Source organism: Salvia hispanica, chromosome 4, assembly GCF_023119035.1.
Source record: "Salvia hispanica cultivar TCC Black 2014 chromosome 4, UniMelb_Shisp_WGS_1.0, whole genome shotgun sequence".
NCBI lineage: Eukaryota > Viridiplantae > Streptophyta > Magnoliopsida > Lamiales > Lamiaceae > Salvia > Salvia hispanica.
The window spans coordinates 9,127,037-9,145,156 of NC_062968.1; the positions used below are offsets into that span (position 1 = coordinate 9,127,037).

The 18,120-nt window shown below is 37.2% G+C and overlaps 1 protein-coding gene across 1 annotated transcript; it reads left to right on the forward strand.

Moving 5' to 3' along the window:
• The first annotated feature begins 12,570 nt into the window (after window positions 1-12,570).
• LOC125219421 (hydroxyproline O-arabinosyltransferase 1-like) lies at window positions 12,571-15,034 on the forward strand. Its single transcript, XM_048121395.1, has 8 exons — window positions 12,571-13,089; window positions 13,329-13,396; window positions 13,515-13,716; window positions 13,789-13,886; window positions 13,958-14,027; window positions 14,388-14,459; window positions 14,552-14,665; window positions 14,748-15,034. The coding sequence occupies exons 1-8, from the start codon at window positions 12,703-12,705 to the stop codon at window positions 14,805-14,807; spliced, it is 1,071 nt and encodes a 356-aa protein (XP_047977352.1). The 5' UTR covers window positions 12,571-12,702; the 3' UTR covers window positions 14,808-15,034.
• The last annotated feature ends 3,086 nt before the right edge of the window (window positions 15,035-18,120 follow it).

Genomic DNA, 18,120 nt, shown 5'->3' on the forward strand with positions numbered 1-18,120 from the left:
TTGATTGATATCTTGCTACCATGCCAACAGCAAAGCAAATATCAGGTCTAGTACAAAGCATATCATACATGAGACTACCAACATCGAGGCACATGGTGTAACAGCCCGGCATTTCTAGGGTATAATAAATACGGCGACTGTTAACTAGGCGAATTTAAGGCGACAAGAATGTAGACTAGGGTTTCATTTAAAGAGATTTGACCAAGTGTTTAATGAAGATCAACGCAACAAGTCAACGGCTTTAAATACGAAGATCAAGATTTAATAGATAGCATAGGCTAAGCTCAAAAATCAAAGGTTTATTGTAGCTCCAACAAAACGCAATAATTTCCCAATATTCCAAATCAAAGAAATAGGTTCAAGACAACCAACGATAATAAGTTTCAAAATATTCAGCGGAAGCATTTCAAGAGAAAGCGAAGCCATGTATGAAGACACGACTACACCCAAAATCCCAACCATCCATATTATTCGATTCAACCATCTCAACACCACCGACCACCCGTCGCCGCTCAACCTGCACATAGGGAAAACACATGCAGGGCTGAGTATTTTAAACATACTCAGTGGACTCATGCCTAATCATTTTATAGTTATGCCACCCTTACCATAGTGAACTCGAGGTTTTTCATTTATTTAAAGATAAGCATCGAGTATCACAAAATATTTCATGGACTGGCCAGTCAAACAATACCTCCCATTTTCTCATCAATCATCATTTCATATGGTGCGACGAAGTGTGGCCACACTTTCGCCCACGAGATCGGCCGACTAGCAAGGACGGCTCCCGATCTCCCGTGTACACTAGCCTGATAGGGTTTGCGGCCCTACTCAGACCCGAATTCATTTTTTTATAGCCCTTTAGCCTAATGGAGCGTACTCACAATCTAGGCATCAGGCACACACAATATCCAAAATAATTCATAGGCATGGCATAACAGTTTAATCCACCCTTATGTCTCCAACATCATAAATTTTCAACATACGAGAGAGTTTAAGAATAAAGCCCACCTCGATTTCCTTCGAGTTCAAAAATGCACTTCTTCTTGTTATCACACCGGGAACGCGAACTATCACCTTTAGTTCATATATTTCAAATAAGTCAATCATGGATCAAAATCATGCATGTTCTCACGTTTCCCTTTCCCATCGATTATTTTCAATATTCCAATCAAAATCAAAGTACGATTATCATATCGTTTTCATTCACACAACAACTCCAGATTTATCATCAAATCGTGTCACGCATGAGTGTTTTCTACACATAAGACATGCGCACACACACCACACATGTGCACGCTTACCGAGGCGTGCACACACACACACACACTCGGTCACACACACACACTTATCACATGCATCCAAAATCACCGATTAATTTCCCCTTCACTCGATCTAAATGCATGTGGACTCAAGAATACCGATTGATCGGTAGAAGAAGAGAAGATCAAAATAAAAATACCTTTTTCAAAAGAATAATCGGTAGGAAGCAAGTAGAATCTTGATTATTCAACAAAATCTTGAATTGCAGCTTCAATTCTTCTCCAAAAGATGAAGAATTAATGGAGGAAGTAGAAGAAATATTTGAGAGAGTGGGAGAGAGAAGAGAGCGACGTGAGTAGAGGGGGGGCGATTTTTCTGATGCTAGGGTTTTGGGTTCTCACTCTTATTTATAGAGTGCAAGATATAATCCAATAATTAAATAAATAAAAAGATTTGGAAAGATTTGTTAGTTGTAGAGGCCGAAAATTTGAAGAGTAATAATAGGAATTTCGAATTTTTAGGCTATTTGATTAGCCTATGGTTTAATTTGAATATTTCACGGAGTAGAATAAAATATCACGGAACAAGAAAAATAATAATAATAATCATTTCCCATTAAATAGGAATAGGCGTGTAGTTGACTTCACCAAAAGGGATTTAATTCAAAAATCCTAATTAAATTAGGATATGGTAAGATCTTCTTAGATTTGGCAAGATATGCTAGGATATTTGAATTTATTTATGGGAGAGAATAAACAAGGGATCAAATAATAGAATAAAATAATCCATTCTCCCATAATACAAGGGATTTTCGAAAATTCCCTTTATATGACAAGGGTTTCGAAAATTTTATCAAACAAATGAGGAATATTCGGACTTTGGATTTAATTCGGATAATTATCCCAAGCAATAATTAAATCCATGAAAAAATAGGATTTCTTTCCAATAAATAGGAGGGGTCAAAAATTCCACATACTTAAATAATGCTCCTATTTAATTCCCACTCATCCCTTAGGAAAAAATAATTCACCACAATTATTTCACCCCACATTAAAATATCCACATATTCGGATTTCACCTCCACTTCACATTTTTCAACGACTTTGACCATTACACGGCCACGTCATATTTTCCACAATATTGACTATTCAATAGCCACGTCACATATTCAACAAGTTTGACTATTCAACAAAAACTCAACTCCATATCGCAATTAATTACTAATCATTTAATTCCACATATATCATAGCATTAAAAGCATTTAATGCAAAAATTTTCCACGTCACAAAAATTAGGGTTCGAAAAAGCGGGGCGTTACATCCTACCACTCTTAAAAGAAATTTCGTCCCGAAATTTGGTACCTTCATGGAAAGAGTTCCGGGTACAGTTCCATCATCTTATCCTCGAGCTCCCACGTGGCTTCCTCGTATTCGTGGTTTCTCCAAAGTACTTTTACACTGGCAATAGATTTGTTCCTCAAGATTTGAACTTTACGGTCCAAGATCATCTGAGGTCGCTCCTCGTAACTCAAATCCGGATTCAAAGCAACTTCCTCATAGTGGATCACGTGTTTCGGGTCGAACACGTACTTCCGCAACTGTGACACATGGAAAACATTGTGTACGTTCCCAAGGTTTGGCGGTAGCGCTAATCGATAGGCTACGAGTCCTACTCCTTCTAGAATTTCATAAGGTCCGATAAAACGTGGTTTCAACTTTCCTTTAACACCGAAACGTGTTATCCCTTTCGACGGGGATACCTTGAGAAATACTTTATCACCGACTTGAAATTGTAAATCGGTCCGTTGGACGTCAGCGTATGACTTTTGTCTGTCCCGGGCTTCCTTCATTCTCACACGAATTCGTCGAACAATTTCAATCATCTCCTCGACTGTGTCGGGTCCGAGTACCCTTCGTTCGCTAACCTCATCCCGGTAGAGCGGTGATCTACACTTTCTTCCATATAATGCCTCATACGGCGCCATGTTAATCGTTGCTTGAAAACTGTTGTTGTAAGCAAATTCGATCAACGGTAGTGCGGTCTCCCAACTTCCGCCTCGGTCGAGCACCACGGCTCTTAGCATATCCTCGAGAGTTTGTATCGTCCTCTCGGATTGCCCATCGGACTGCGGGTGAAACGCCGTGCTAAAGTTCAATCGTGTTCCAAGCTCGCGCCGTAGACTAATCCAAAATTTTAAAGTGAACTTTGGGTCACGATCAGACGTAATCGTCACTGGGACTCCATGCAATCGCACGATTTCTCTTATGTAGATACGCGCTAGTCTGTCCGATCCATGAGTTATCGGAATCGGTATGAAATGCGCACATTTGGTGAGTCGGTCTACAATCACCCGAATGGCGGTGTTTCCTTTGAGAGTCTTTGGCAAGGCCGTCACAAAATCCATGGTGATGTGCTCCCACTTCCACTCGGGTATCTCCAACGGTTGTAATTTTCCATACGGTCGTTGATGTAAAGCCTTCACCTGTTGGCAGGCTAAGCAACGCTCCACAAATGTCGCGATATCCCTCTTCATGCCATTCCACCAAAATGACTTCTTCAAGTCTTGGTACATCTTTGTACTTCCAGGGTGAGCAGTGTATGGAGTTTCATGAGCTTCACTCACGATCTCGTTCTTGAGTTCCTCGTTGTCGGGCACGCATAGTCTTCCTTCAAACATGAGGGCATTATCGGACTCCTCACTAAAATTTGCCGATTTGCCCGTTCTCACTTCCACTCGAATCTCTTCGAGTTTCGCATCCATTCGTTGCGCTGCAACGATTCTTGTTTTCAAATCTGGTTCCACCACTAAGGTGGCGATTCGTCCTTCCACCGTTTCAGGTGCCCTTATTACTTCCAATCGCAAATTACTAAACTCTCGTATCAAACTTTCCTCGTCCGTCAGGAAAGCTAGTTGCGAATGATCCTTTCGGCTCAAAGCATCTGCCACCACATTTGCTTTGCCGGGGTGGTAATTGACACCAAAATCGTAGTCCTTCACTAGTTCTAGCCATCTTCGTTGTCTCATGTTCAAGTCCTTTTCTGCTCGAAGAAATATTTCAAGCTTTTGTGGTCCGTAAAGATTTCACATCGAACTCCGTAGAGATGATGCCTCCAAATCTTTAGGGCATGTACCACTGCTGCTAACTCCAAATCGTGTGTTGGGTAGTTCAACTCGTGTGGTCTCAATTGTCGTGACGCGTATGCGATCACCTTGTTGTTTTGCATCAACGCGCATCCTAGTCCAACCTTCGAAGCATCGGTGTAGACTACATAGTTCACTCCAGATTCTGGCACAGCTAAAACTGGCGCGGTGGTCAACTTCTCCTTCAAGAGTTGAAAGCTTGTTTCACACTCCGGGGTCCAATTCACCTTGACTCCCTTCTTAAGTTGTTGGGTCATTGGTCTCGCTATCTTGGAGAACCCTTCTATAAACCTTCGGTAGTATCCTGCCAAGCCTAGGAAACTCCGAATCTCATTTGGGGTTGATGGTGACTTCCATTGTTGCACGGCTTCAACTTTGGCGGGGTCCACTCTAATCCCTTCCGCCGATACGATATGTCCAAGAAAGTTTACTTCTTTCAGCCAAAATTCACACTTGCTGAATTTGGCGTATAGCTTCTCATTTCTTTAGGTCTCTAAAGCGATTCGTAGATGTTCCTCGTGCTCCTTCTCGTTCCTCGAGTAGACTAAAACGTCATCAATAAATACTAGGACAAATTTATCCAAGTACGGATGGAATATTCGATTCATCAAATCCATGAATACCGCTGGGGCATTCGTTAATCCGAACGGCGTCACAACAAATTCGTAGTGTCCATATCTTGTGCGAAACGCAGTCTTGGGTATATCCTCCCTTCGCACTCGTAGCTGGTGATATCCGGACCTCAAGTCCATCTTCGAAAACACTCCGGCTCCTCGAAGCTGATCGAACAAGTCATCTATCCTTGGCAGTGGATACTTGTTCTTAAGAGTCAACTTGTTTAGCTCCCTATAGTCGATGCACATCCTCATCGATCCATCCTTCTTCTTCACGAAAAGAACTGGTGCGCCCCATGGCGAAACACTAGGCCTAACAAAACCTAGGTCCATGAGCTCTTGGAGTTGTATCTTGAGTTCCTCCAACTCCTTAGGCGCCATTCGATACGGTGCCTTAGACACAGGTGTGGCTCCAGGTTCGAGGTCAATTGTGAACTCCAATTGTCGATCTGGCGGCGGTCCAGGTAACACTTTGGGAAAAACATCTTGGAATTCCCGCACAATAGCGACGTCTTCCACTCTTCTTTCATCATTCTCCTTGCCGTGAAGATAGACGAGATAGGCAGGTCGCCCCTTTCTCATCATCGCGGTAGCTTGTAGTGCAGAGATTATCGCGGTTCGTCGGTTCATCGAGATTCCATGATACACGACGAGTTCCCTTCCCGGAGCTTGTAGAGATATTTGCCTTTCTTTACAACGAATTGTCGCGAAATTCGCGGCCAACCAGTCCATTCCTAGGATTACGTCGGTATCTCTCATCGCCATAACTTGCAGGTCGTGAGCGACTAACTTAAGTTCTCCCATAACAATTTCTACGTTTGAGCACGTTCGAGAGATTTCTACTGTCCCACCCACTGGTGAAGACACCATCATCTTATCGATAACCAATTATCACATTAATAGTCATGCCTTGATCATCAACTATTCGCACACATATTTCCTTTCTCAAGAGATTATTGTTTAAGTTCGATCTTCTAGCAGCTTGTGACAGGTAGTTCGTTGTTGCAGATGATCTAACGTCTCGTTTATTGGTTATGTCGACGCTTTTAGTTGGTGTAAAAATTTCCGCGCGTGATTCGAAAGCACAATTCTAACATTTTCTTGAGTCTAGTATCAATAATTCGAAAATTGATCAAACAGTCTTACTTGGATAGAAACTTATTTCAACTCAAAAAAAACACCACAAAATGTCTTTCATCGGAAGGCTCCAAACTTAATCAAGGAAACAAGAATAATATTTCTAGCTCGACACTTTCAAATCTCATCATTGACAATTGGTTTGAAACAAAGCAAATGGAACTTAACTCGTCCATTCTGAGAATTTAAATGGTTTTAGAGGGATCAAGTAAAACCCATAGAGCTTGAGAATTTACTTCTGACGAGAGTTCGAAAGAACATGAGGTAGGTCATGGAAATAGGATGAAACTGCAATAAGTCTTAAATTCCATAGCAGACTGCCCGATCAAAATTTGCAAAAATTCCGGACAGCAATGAATGATATCGTTCAAACATGTCAAAGCCTAAACAATCAGTCGCGGCAGAATTTAGAAACATAGACAAATGTCATGAAGTAGCACTAATAATGGTTCAACGACATCATGTTATTGAAAAATGAAATCACATCAATGGATTCACGGGTTTGTTGAGGGCAACTCAAAGTGATTGGAACTTTTCAGAAAATTAACACGATCAAACCCGTTAACGAAGAGGAGAACATCATAGCCTCAACTTGGTGTTGCCGAAAGAAAAATCACTGTGCTAAAAGAATTTCACTTCTGCAAGAAAGAACGGGCGAAATGAAGAGGTGAACAAAAATTCCAAGAAGAATATTCCATCATTTGAAGAAAACAGGTCTGGAGATGTGATCATACAGAAGGTCATAACTGCAAACAACTTTTAGATTTAAAGTTCAATGACGGAAGCTCATAAAATCAAATATCGTCCTTATGAATGACGAATTAAAGAAGGCTCCTCAATCAAGATGTCCAAGGTTACAAGGGTAGACACCAATTTTCAAGCCAAGTGAGTCATGGCTCGATATAGGAAAAGAAATATTGGGCATCACTTGCAAATTGTGAGTCAACCAAGGTGTTTAAATAGACAAGGGCTCACGGTTATTCAAAACGTCCCGAAAAGAACTTAGGATCCAAGTAAGTACTGTTGATTTAAAAATCGGTCATTCTAGCTACGAAGATCGCACTCCCTCGCACATTTTTTTTTCCGAGCCTGAACATGGCAATGTCGTTCTATGATACCGTGGATTCCAAGTTGAGATTCATTGTATCATCGAAATTAATAACTATTTTTAATGGTCGCATCTTCAAAGTCTTCTTCTTGTCATGTCACATAGTCATTTTCGATTGCCATTATACACGTGGTCTTAATGCGTCATCAACGTCGTCGTATTTGTGTCGCGTCGCCACTTTGGCATGGTATGCAAGACTGCATAGTTTTCTTAGATCTTAGGTATGATCTCACCATTGTAAGGATACATTAAGTTCAACATATATATTTTGGGTTCTATCACTCAGGGAAGTAATATTGCAGTTGTCATCTTGCAACTGAGTTCTAGCACGTTCAGTCTGGCCTACTTCTTAGGCACTCTATAATTTCAAGCATAGCTTGAAGTCTCACACTTCAACGTATTTTCGATCATTACCTAACTCAAGCTCCAAATGGCTTCAACGTTCGCAATAGAGTTCACAAATTTCACATTTCACTCTCATAGTAATTCTATACGATACCTTGTACTTCATTGGTCATAGATTATCACCACATGAAACTTCATTCATTCATAGCACAATCAAGCATGTTTATCCCCATAAGTCATATGACGTTCCATAGCATAACATCCATCGTATATTAATATATGTAAAGATTAACACTTAGTCAATGCATCATCCACAAAATCGCATTTCCAACTTCATGCAGTTCATGTCCATCTATTTCACAATCACATAATTGCAACTATACATGCGTCATACTTCGCCTTCACATTTTCAAAATCATATAATTTCAACCAAGTATGCATTAAAATTTTCGCCTTCCAAGTAATCAACATGTACGTCCTTCAAGTTAAATTTGCAGTTTGATCATGTAATAACAAATCTCAACATCAAGCAACACGTGCTCACGATCATACTTCAATATGCGATACATCATGTCTCATTGTTAAACCAAAGCATTTGTATGTTCTCATAGTGTGTCCCGTTTCATACCTTCACACATTTTCCAAAAGCCATACTATTTACTTCACCTTTTCCATAGATATTGTTTCACATACAAACAAGTAATCACAGTCATATAGGATTTCATTCATCCAAGCACATAGATGTCAAACACATATTCACCGATTTTCTTTATCGAGTAAAATACAAGTTCACTTGCACAACATCATTCATCATTCTTGGCATAGTCGCAATTAGCAAATTCATATCCACGCATATACATCATTTCACACTCCCAAGCAATATTTTCAAAGACGTCATATTAACTTCGATTCCCATTGGAATATTTTCATTTCCAACAGAGTAATATTCCCATCGCAATTTCCAACATCTCACAATTCAAATAAAAATTCATCGAGATACTTGTTACCTCATTCATCGTGGTTGAGCGGAGACGAGTCGTGGTGTTGAGTCTTCGACGATTATTATTTAATCAATTCCGACAAATTTCAGATTTTAATACAACAAGACTCTTGGGTCCAGAGCGGAAAGAACTGAGGCTCTGATACCAACTGTAACAACCCGGCATTTCTAGGGTATAATAAATACGGCGACTGTTAACTAGGTGAATTTAAGGCGACAAGAATGTAGACTAGGGTTTCATTTAAAGAGATTTGACCAAGTGTTTAATGAAGATCAACGCAACAAGTCAACGGCTTTAAATACGAAGATCAAGATTTAATAGATAGCATAGGCTAAGCTCAAAAATCAAAGGTTTATTGTAGCTCCAACAAAACGCAATAATTTCCCAATATTTCAAATCAAAGAAATAGGTTCAAGACAACCAACGATAATAAGTTTCAAAATATTTAGCGGAAGCATTTCAAGAAAAAGCGAAGCCATGTATGAAGACACGACTACACCCAAAATCCCAACCATCCATATTATTCGATTCAACCATCTCAACACCACCGACCGCCCGTCGCCGCTCAACCTGCATATAGGGAAAACACATGCACGGCTGAGTATTTTAAACATACTCAGTGGACTCATGCCAAATCATTTTATAGTTATGCCACCCTTACCATAGTGAACTCGAGGTTTTTCATTTATTTAAAGATAAGCATCGAGTATCACAAAATATTTCATGGACTGGCCAGTCAAACAATACCTCCCATTTTCTCATCAATCATCATTTCATATGGTGAGACGAAGTGTGGCCACACTTTCGCCCACGAGATCGGCCGACTAGCAAGGACGGTTCCCGATCTCCCGTGTACACTAGCCTGATAGGGTTTGCGGCCCTACTCAGACCCGAATTCGTTTTTTTATAGCCCTTTAGCCTAATGGAGCGTACTCACAATCTAGGCATCAGGCACACACAATATCCAAAATAATTCTTAGGCATGGCATAACAGTTTAATCCACCCTTATTTCTCCAACATCATAAATTTTCAACATACGAGAGAGTTTAAGAATAAAGCCCACCTCGATTTCCTTCGAGTTCAAAAATGCACTTCTTCTTGTTATCACACCGGGAACGCGAACTATCACCTTTAGTTCATATATTTCAAATAAGTCTCAATCATGGATCAAAATCATGCATGTTCTCACGTTTCCCTTTCCCATCGATTATTTTCAATATTCCAATCAAAATCAAAGTACGATTATCATATCGTTTTCATTCACACAACAACTCCAGATTTATCATCAAATCGTGTCACGCATGAGTGTTTTCTACACATAACACACGCGCACACACACCACACATGTGCACACCTACCGAGGCGTTCACACACACACACTCGGTCACACACACACACTTATCACATGCATCCAAAATCACCGATTAATTTCCCCTTCACTCGATCTAAATGCATGTGGACTCAAGAACACCGATTGATCGGTAGAAGAAGAGAAGATCAAAATAAAAATACCTTTTCAAAAGAATAATCGGTAGGAAGCAAGTAGAATCTTGATTCTTCAACAAAATCTTGAATTGCAGCTTCAATTCTTCTCCAAAAGATGAAGAATTAATGGAGGAAGTAGAAGAAATATTTGAGAGAGTGGGAGAGAGAAGAGAGCGACGTGAGTAGAGGGGGGGCGATTTTTCTGATGCTAGGGTTTTGGGTTCTCACTCTTATTTATAGAGTGCAAGATATAATCCAATAATTAAATAAATAAAGATTTGGAAAGATTTGTTAGTTGTAGAGGCCGAAAATTTGAAGAGTAATAATAGGAATTTCGAATTTTTAGGCTATTTGATTAGCCTATGGTTTAATTTGAATATTTCACGGAGTAGAATAAAATATCACGGAACAAGAAAAATAATAATAATAATCATTTCCCATTAAATAGGAATAGGCGTGTAGTTGACTTCACCAAAAGGGATTTAATTCAAAAATCCTAATTAAATTAGGATATGGTAAGATCTTCTTAGATTTGGCAAGATATGCTAGGATATTTGAATTTATTTATGGGAGAGAATAAACAAGGGATCAAATAATAGAATAAAATAATCCATTCTCCCATAATACAAGAGATTTTCGAAAATTCCCTTTATATGACAAGGGTTTCGAAAATTTCATCAAACAAATGAGGAATATTCGGACTTTGGATTTAATTCGGATAATTATCCCAAGCAATAATTAAATCCAAGAAAAAATAGGATTTCTTTCCAATAAATAGGAGGGGTCAAAAATTCCACATGCTTAAATAATGCTCCTATTTAATTCTCACTCATCCCTTAGGAAAAAATAATTCACCACAATTATTTCACCCCACATTAAAATATCCACATATTCGGATTTCACCTTCACTTCACATTTTTCAACGACTTTGACCATTCCACGACCACGTCATATTTTCCACAATATTGACTATTCAATAGCCACGTCACATATTCAACAAGTTTGACTATTCAACAAAAACTCAACTCCATATCGCAATTAATTACTCATCATTTAATTCCACATATATCATAGCATTAAAAGCATTTAACGCAAAAATTTTCCACGTCACAAAAATTAGGGTTCGAAAAAGCGGGGCGTTACATATGGTATCCTTCTCATCTCTGCTATCTCAGATGCTGTCTTTGAACACATCTCTTGAGATAAATGGATGTCGTGTCTAAAAGGTAAGAATCCTTTCTTGGCATCTTGCATGCTAAGGCGTCTAAGTACTGTATCGATGTAAGATTCTTGGGATAAGCACAACGTTCTCTTTGCACGGTTGCGAAGAACCTTGATACCGAGAATGTGTCCCGCATCACCCATATCTTTCATCTCGAACTGGCTGGACAACCAAGTTCGTACTAATGATAACATCTTTTTATTGTTTCCAATTAGAAGAATGTCATCTACATATAAAACTAAGAACACAACATTTCCTTTTTCAACCTTCTTGTACACGCAACTTCATTATGACACTTTTTGATCAGTTTGATCAAAACATTGGTTCCATGATCTAGATGCTTGCTTGAGGCCATAAATGGCCTTCTTAAGCTTCTAAACCATGTGTTCCTTGACCTTTACCACATAGCCTTCGGGTTGTTCCATGTAGATGGTCTCCTCAAGACTCCCGTTTAAAAACACAGTCTTAACGTCCATCTGCCATACTTCCCAATCCATGTATGTTGCTATAGACAAAAGAATACGGATCGATTTGAGCATGGCTACTAGGGAGAAGGTCTCATCGTAATCGATGTCTTCCCTTTAGGTATACCCCTTAGCCACTAGTCTTGCCTTAAAGACTTTAACTCGTCCATCGAGTCCACGTTTACGTTTGTATATCCACTTGCTCCCAATGGCAGTACAGCCTTCGGGTAGGATAGATGAATCATAGAAGTTTTTGTCTACCATTGATTGTAGTTCTGAATCCATTTCTTTCACCCATTCGCAATGATCGACATCTGCCTGCGCCTCTGCAAGATTCCAGGAATCTAGTACATTGTTGTCCGAGGAGTGATCCATGCACTCTCCCAAACCAGTGTATCTTTCGGGCTCATGAGAGACCCTTCCACTGCGACGCGGCACTACAACATTTGGAGTAGTAGTTGAAATTTCTGGAATTGTTGTTACACTAGGTAGTTGTTCTTCGTTAATGGAACTTGTTGTTCTTCGTTAATGGAACTTGTGACTGAAGTTAGCTCTTCAAGAGCTATCTCACTGCTGGACTTATGATTCATTACAAAGTCTTCCTCTAAGAATGTGACCTGCAACATTTAAAATTGCTATATTCTCCAATACTCCTTGTTACGCAATAACTACAGAATTTAAAACGTTAATGACTTAAACAACCTCATGACTTTTTCGAACAACTAATGCAGCGACTTAATCACAAATATCTGAATTAAATAAAGCTTAGACAGCTAGAAAGCAAAAAAAAAATGTACTCGTATTGATTTGACATAGCAAAAAAAGAATCAATTTTCAACTAATCCGATTTCGTCAACTGAAATTTAGAAGGTGAAATGTGGATTGATTGATTGATCAATTACCAAAATCATAGAAGAGAAATGGGTTGCAGGCATTTGTTCTTCGCCGCAGTGATCACCTTCTCTGCAGCTCTGATCACCTACAACATCATCATCTCCGCAAATGCCTCTCTCAACCAAGAATTCCCTGGCCAATCAGCCACCAAATCCTCCGTTGACCCCATCATCACAATGCCCACGAAGAAGACGAGAAGGCGGCTCTTCCACACCGCCGTCACCGCCTCCGACTCCATCTACAACACGTGGCAGAGCAGAGTCATGTACTACTGGTTCAAGCAGCAGAAATTGCGCCACCCTAATTCCGACATGGGCGGATTCACCAGAATCCTCCACACCGGCAAACCCGATCGGTTCATGGACGAGATTCCCACCTTCGTTGCCAATCCCCTCCCCGATGGAATCGACCAGGTTTCTTTCTTTCTTCTACTTTTAATTCTTGTATAAGCCCTTCAATTTGGGGGTTTTACTCAATTGGGAAGCAATTCTTATATAAGCCCTTAATTTTGGGGGCTTTACTCAATTAGGTCACTTTTGATTTAAGCAAGTCCACGCCTTCAGCTGCTCTTTTAATTTTTTATTATGAATAACTTGATTCACAAAGTTCAAGGTTTTTGCTTCTTTTAATAACTGATCTCTTTTTGTGGCAGGGCTACATTGTCCTAAACAGGCCTTGGGCATTTGTACAGTGGCTACAACAAGTAAATATTGAAGAAGAGTATGTGACATTGAAATAGCCACTTGCTTTTTTTCTTTCTTGTTATGCATATGGAGTAGCATCATAGATTTTGGTTGATTACTTAATAAGTATATTCCATCTATTTTTGTCGATATAGTTACATACTTATGTCGGAGCCGGACCACATTCTGGTCAAGCCAATCCCAAACCTGTCCAGAGATGGCCTTGGAGCTGCCTTCCCTTTCTTCTACATCGAGCCTAAGAAATACGAGAAGGTCCTGCGCAAGTTCTTCCCTGAAGAAAGAGGACCAATTACTAACATCGATCCGATTGGGAATTCCCCGGTCATTGTAGGGAAGGTATCTTCTATTTCTTGCACTCCTACTAGGCCCTTTGGGAATTTATGATTTATCGAGTTGATTATGTCGTAGGATGCTCTGAAAAAGATAGCTCCGACTTGGATGAATGTCTCCTTGGCTATGAAGAAAGATCCTGAAGCTGATAAAGCTTTCGGATGGGTCCTTGAGATGTAAGCTTCTTCCCCAACTGAGTGTGATTAACAGACATATTTTGAACTAAGTTGTCTATTTATGACTTTAGGTATGCATATGCTGTTGCATCTGCTTTTCATGGTGTGGGCAACATTTTGTACAAGGAGTTCATGATTCAGGTGAGTTCTTCTCAATTCCCGTATAGTGGGTTATAATAAATGTAGAACTAATTTTTAGTGCTGAACTGTTGAACCCGTCATTATTAGTTTGTTTTATGTCATTTTAGAAGATTATTAGTTTGTTTTAGGTCATTTTATATAATCCGGATTTGAAAAATACGGATGTCATTGTTAGATCATTTTAGGTCATGCTTACTATCAAAAATAGATCAAGAATGACTTTCGTAGTGTGGTTATGTGTTATGCAATAAGATTGAGTTTTGCATATATCACAACTCGGGCTTACATTGTCTTCAATGGATTATGCAATTTAGTTATGAGTGACCTATAAAGTTGACTATCTTGCTTAATTCACTACAGCCTCCTTGGGATACAACAATTGGAAAGTCTTACATAATTCACTACACTTACGGATGCGATTATGATTTAAAGGTATATCTTCATAAGTTCCTTTGTTGCATTTTGGTTTTCTATTCTATATACATTTAGTTGCTTGGAATTTATGTATAGGTAAATGTTGTCAGGGTAAGATGACTTACGGAAAGATTGGAGAGTGGAGATTCGACAAGAGATCATATGACAATGTGTGGCCTCCGAGAAACCTTTCCCTGCCACCACCTGGTGTCCCAGAAAGTGTGGTATGAGCTCTAGTAATATGCGTATGCATTTTCGTTCGAGATATATAATAGTACTGCATAAGTGAATGCAAGTTCGATGCAGGTGACGTTGGTGAAGATGGTGAATGAAGCCACTGCAAATATTCCGAACTGGGGTTCCTAAGTGTTGCATGTATTTGTTGTATTCAATATTCATCATCAGGAACGAACACACACGTAGATTCTCTCTTTTCATACATCAACCTTTTTCGACAGGGAATTATGCTCCCGCGGCTTGTAAATCGTTGATGAGGATTAATATGTTTCTGCTTTACACACAAACGAACAATGAAATCCTTTCAAATGATCAAAAGTTTGGATTATTTGCCAATATATTGTATGTTTATGCTACACAACTGAATTTGGAGATGAGCTCCATAGACATTCTCTTCATAAACTTTGGCATGATCATGGTTGAATTGGGGAATATCAAAACGACGTTGTTTGATGTATTCACCCCACTACCATTATGATCGTAATAAAACAGAGATTTCTTATTACCACTAATATCGAAATTGGTGTGGCAAAATAAAGCTTATCCTTTGATAATTCACCCCACCACCATTATGTAAGTTCCACTCCATCAAATAAGCCATCAAATAAGCCTCCCTAAGACCATGTTTATCGGTCACTTCGGTTGACCGCCACATCTTTAATAGATTAAAAAAAATAAAATAAAATTAATGCAAATGGTCTCTCTCTCTCTTTGACAATGGTTGGTTGGTTGTCAAGTGGCAACCATAGACCGAACGGTCTTCCAAATCATTTAATCATTCAGCCAATGAGATTATATCAAATGGTAAAATCTCATTGGTTGATAAATATATTTTTTAAAACTTATATATCTTTTATATATTATATTAAAAAATTTATATTAAAATTTATAATTTTTCATCCTCTATAAATAGAGACCACATTTGCTACAATTTTATGATAAAAAAATTTCATTTTTTCTCGTCAGATAATCCTTTTTCTTTTAATAAAACTAGTGTTATCAACTGTGCTATCCACATGACAAATAATTTTCAAATAAGAAGAAAATTTTTAAGATAAATTGATTAGAAAAAGAGGATGATAAGAATATAATGAGATTTGTGATTAAGAATATTTGTTAATTACATAATATTCATAATATTATAAACAATTAATAACATTATAAACAATAACAAAAAGAAAAATGCACTCTCTCACCTCACTTTAAATGAAACATTTCATATTCGGCAAACGATGCCTACAACTTTAGTTTATGAGAGTGGAGTATATAGAAAAAGAGATGGACAAAAAAAAAACTATAAGTGGAGTAAAATGTAATAAAATAAATGAACCATGTATTACCAATGCTATGCATGGGACATAAGAAATCTGACCCTGTCCCAAACCCTAAACGTACGAGTCCGTATCGGGTTAACTTCGTGCAGATTCGTGTCAGATAAAAACATTGTCAGCGTTGTTTTGTTTTACCCCTTTTCTTTCATTAATTAAAATATTCGAAGTCCATCATTTATTTTAGAAAATATATAAACAATTTATTATATCTCTAGATGTACAAGTAATTAATTCAGTTGTCGTTAGATTAATTAAACCACACCACCTGCTAGAGATTTTCGGCCTTAATCCGCAAGCCCGGTCGAGCCGAACACATATAGTCGTCAAACCAAAACAAAAAAATTTATGAGTAAAGATCTAAAGTTATTGCTATATAAATTTAAATTAATTACAATGACAATATGTAAATTTCTAAAAAACTCATTTTTTATATATGCATAGGTATTTAAAACATTTAATGGAATAGAATACAATGTTATTTTCAAGAAGCTAAAGTTAGTGAAATAAATGCAGCAGCTATAGTGTAATTTCATCTTTCCATTTTTTTCCTTATTTTTAATCTACATTCAAACTTTTGACTTTAATAATGTAGGAGTACCATTTTAGTTATTAATAAAAGATATTTGTGTAAGTAACAACTTTCTTACCAATCCTTTTTAAGATTGATGATTAATAGTGTACTTTCATATTTTTATTTCTTTATCCATATTTTTTATACACTTTTTTATTCTATTAAATAATAAATTGTGTAGAATTTTTGTATAGGTTTATCTTTAATAATTATTATCTTATGAGTATTTTTTAAGATTAACGATTTCATATACAAAATCGATGTGCCCAAGCTTTGGAGCTTTTAAAAATCAACTTTTAAATATTCAAGAATTCTTACCTAATCTTTTGTTGTTTTATAACATTATTAATAAGAAATAACTACTAATAATCAATGATAAAAAAAATTATGAAGTATATAAGTATTAAACATAACATAAACAAATTCTAGATAAAACAATAATAAAATGAACTAATAATTATATTCTACATTATATAAAGCTTCTTAGTAAACAACATTATAATAAAATCAAATGTAACGTCAACCTCTTCATTATAGACTAAAATTTTGTGACTTTTGAAAATATGTTGACCTTTGACATAAATAATCTATATTGAAAGTTTTACAATGTACTTTGAGATTATCAACAAATAAATTAATAGAGAACTAATTATATTAACGGAGTTCATAAATCAATAATTCCTTGATAAAATAGATTAAAGTACTTCCAAATAAAAAATCAACCACACTTCAAATATATAATTATTAAAAAAATTAATGAAACTAATTAAAAAATATATTTATAATTAATAATGACAATTTATAAATAATGCTCAAAACATTCATTTATGGAAATAGAATAATAATATCATAAAATAATAAATTATTACTCCTAAATTATAATTTAATAATATAAATACTAAAATTCAACACTCAAATTAAACCAAAATCCTAATTTCAGAATCCATACTATAAGCCCAAACAATAGCCCAAATAGCATACATAAACCAATATTCCTAAGCCCTAAATTAGTATTCCTTCTCCCTTCCACCCGTCCTTCTTCTTCTTCTTCTTCTCCTCCTCCTCCTCCTTCTCCTTCTCCTTCTCCTCCTTCTCCTTCTCCTTCTTCTTCTCCTCCTTCTTCTTCAAGCATAATCTTCTTTCTTTATAGAGATTTCAATCTTGTTTGGGAAGCAATTGTCTGTCATTGTATTGGAAACTCATTTGGTCCAATATTAGATTTTATTTTGGGAGATGCAAAATAAAGAAATAAGATAAACAATTATACAGTCAGTTTCTCATTTTCCCTCCAAAAGAGTAAAAATGTCTTTCCATCAAACTGCCACTTTTAACTAGTTAGACTAATATAGATTATTATTTTGTAGTATCATTTGTTGATAAATATGGAGAATGACGAGGATAATATATTTTTCAATTTCTTAAATTTATAGTTTATCATTTATTGTATTTTTTATAAATTACTATTGAATAAATACATCTTGTAAACATATTATTATCAAAAAATAATATAAAAATAATATATAATGGTGTGGTTGGGTGT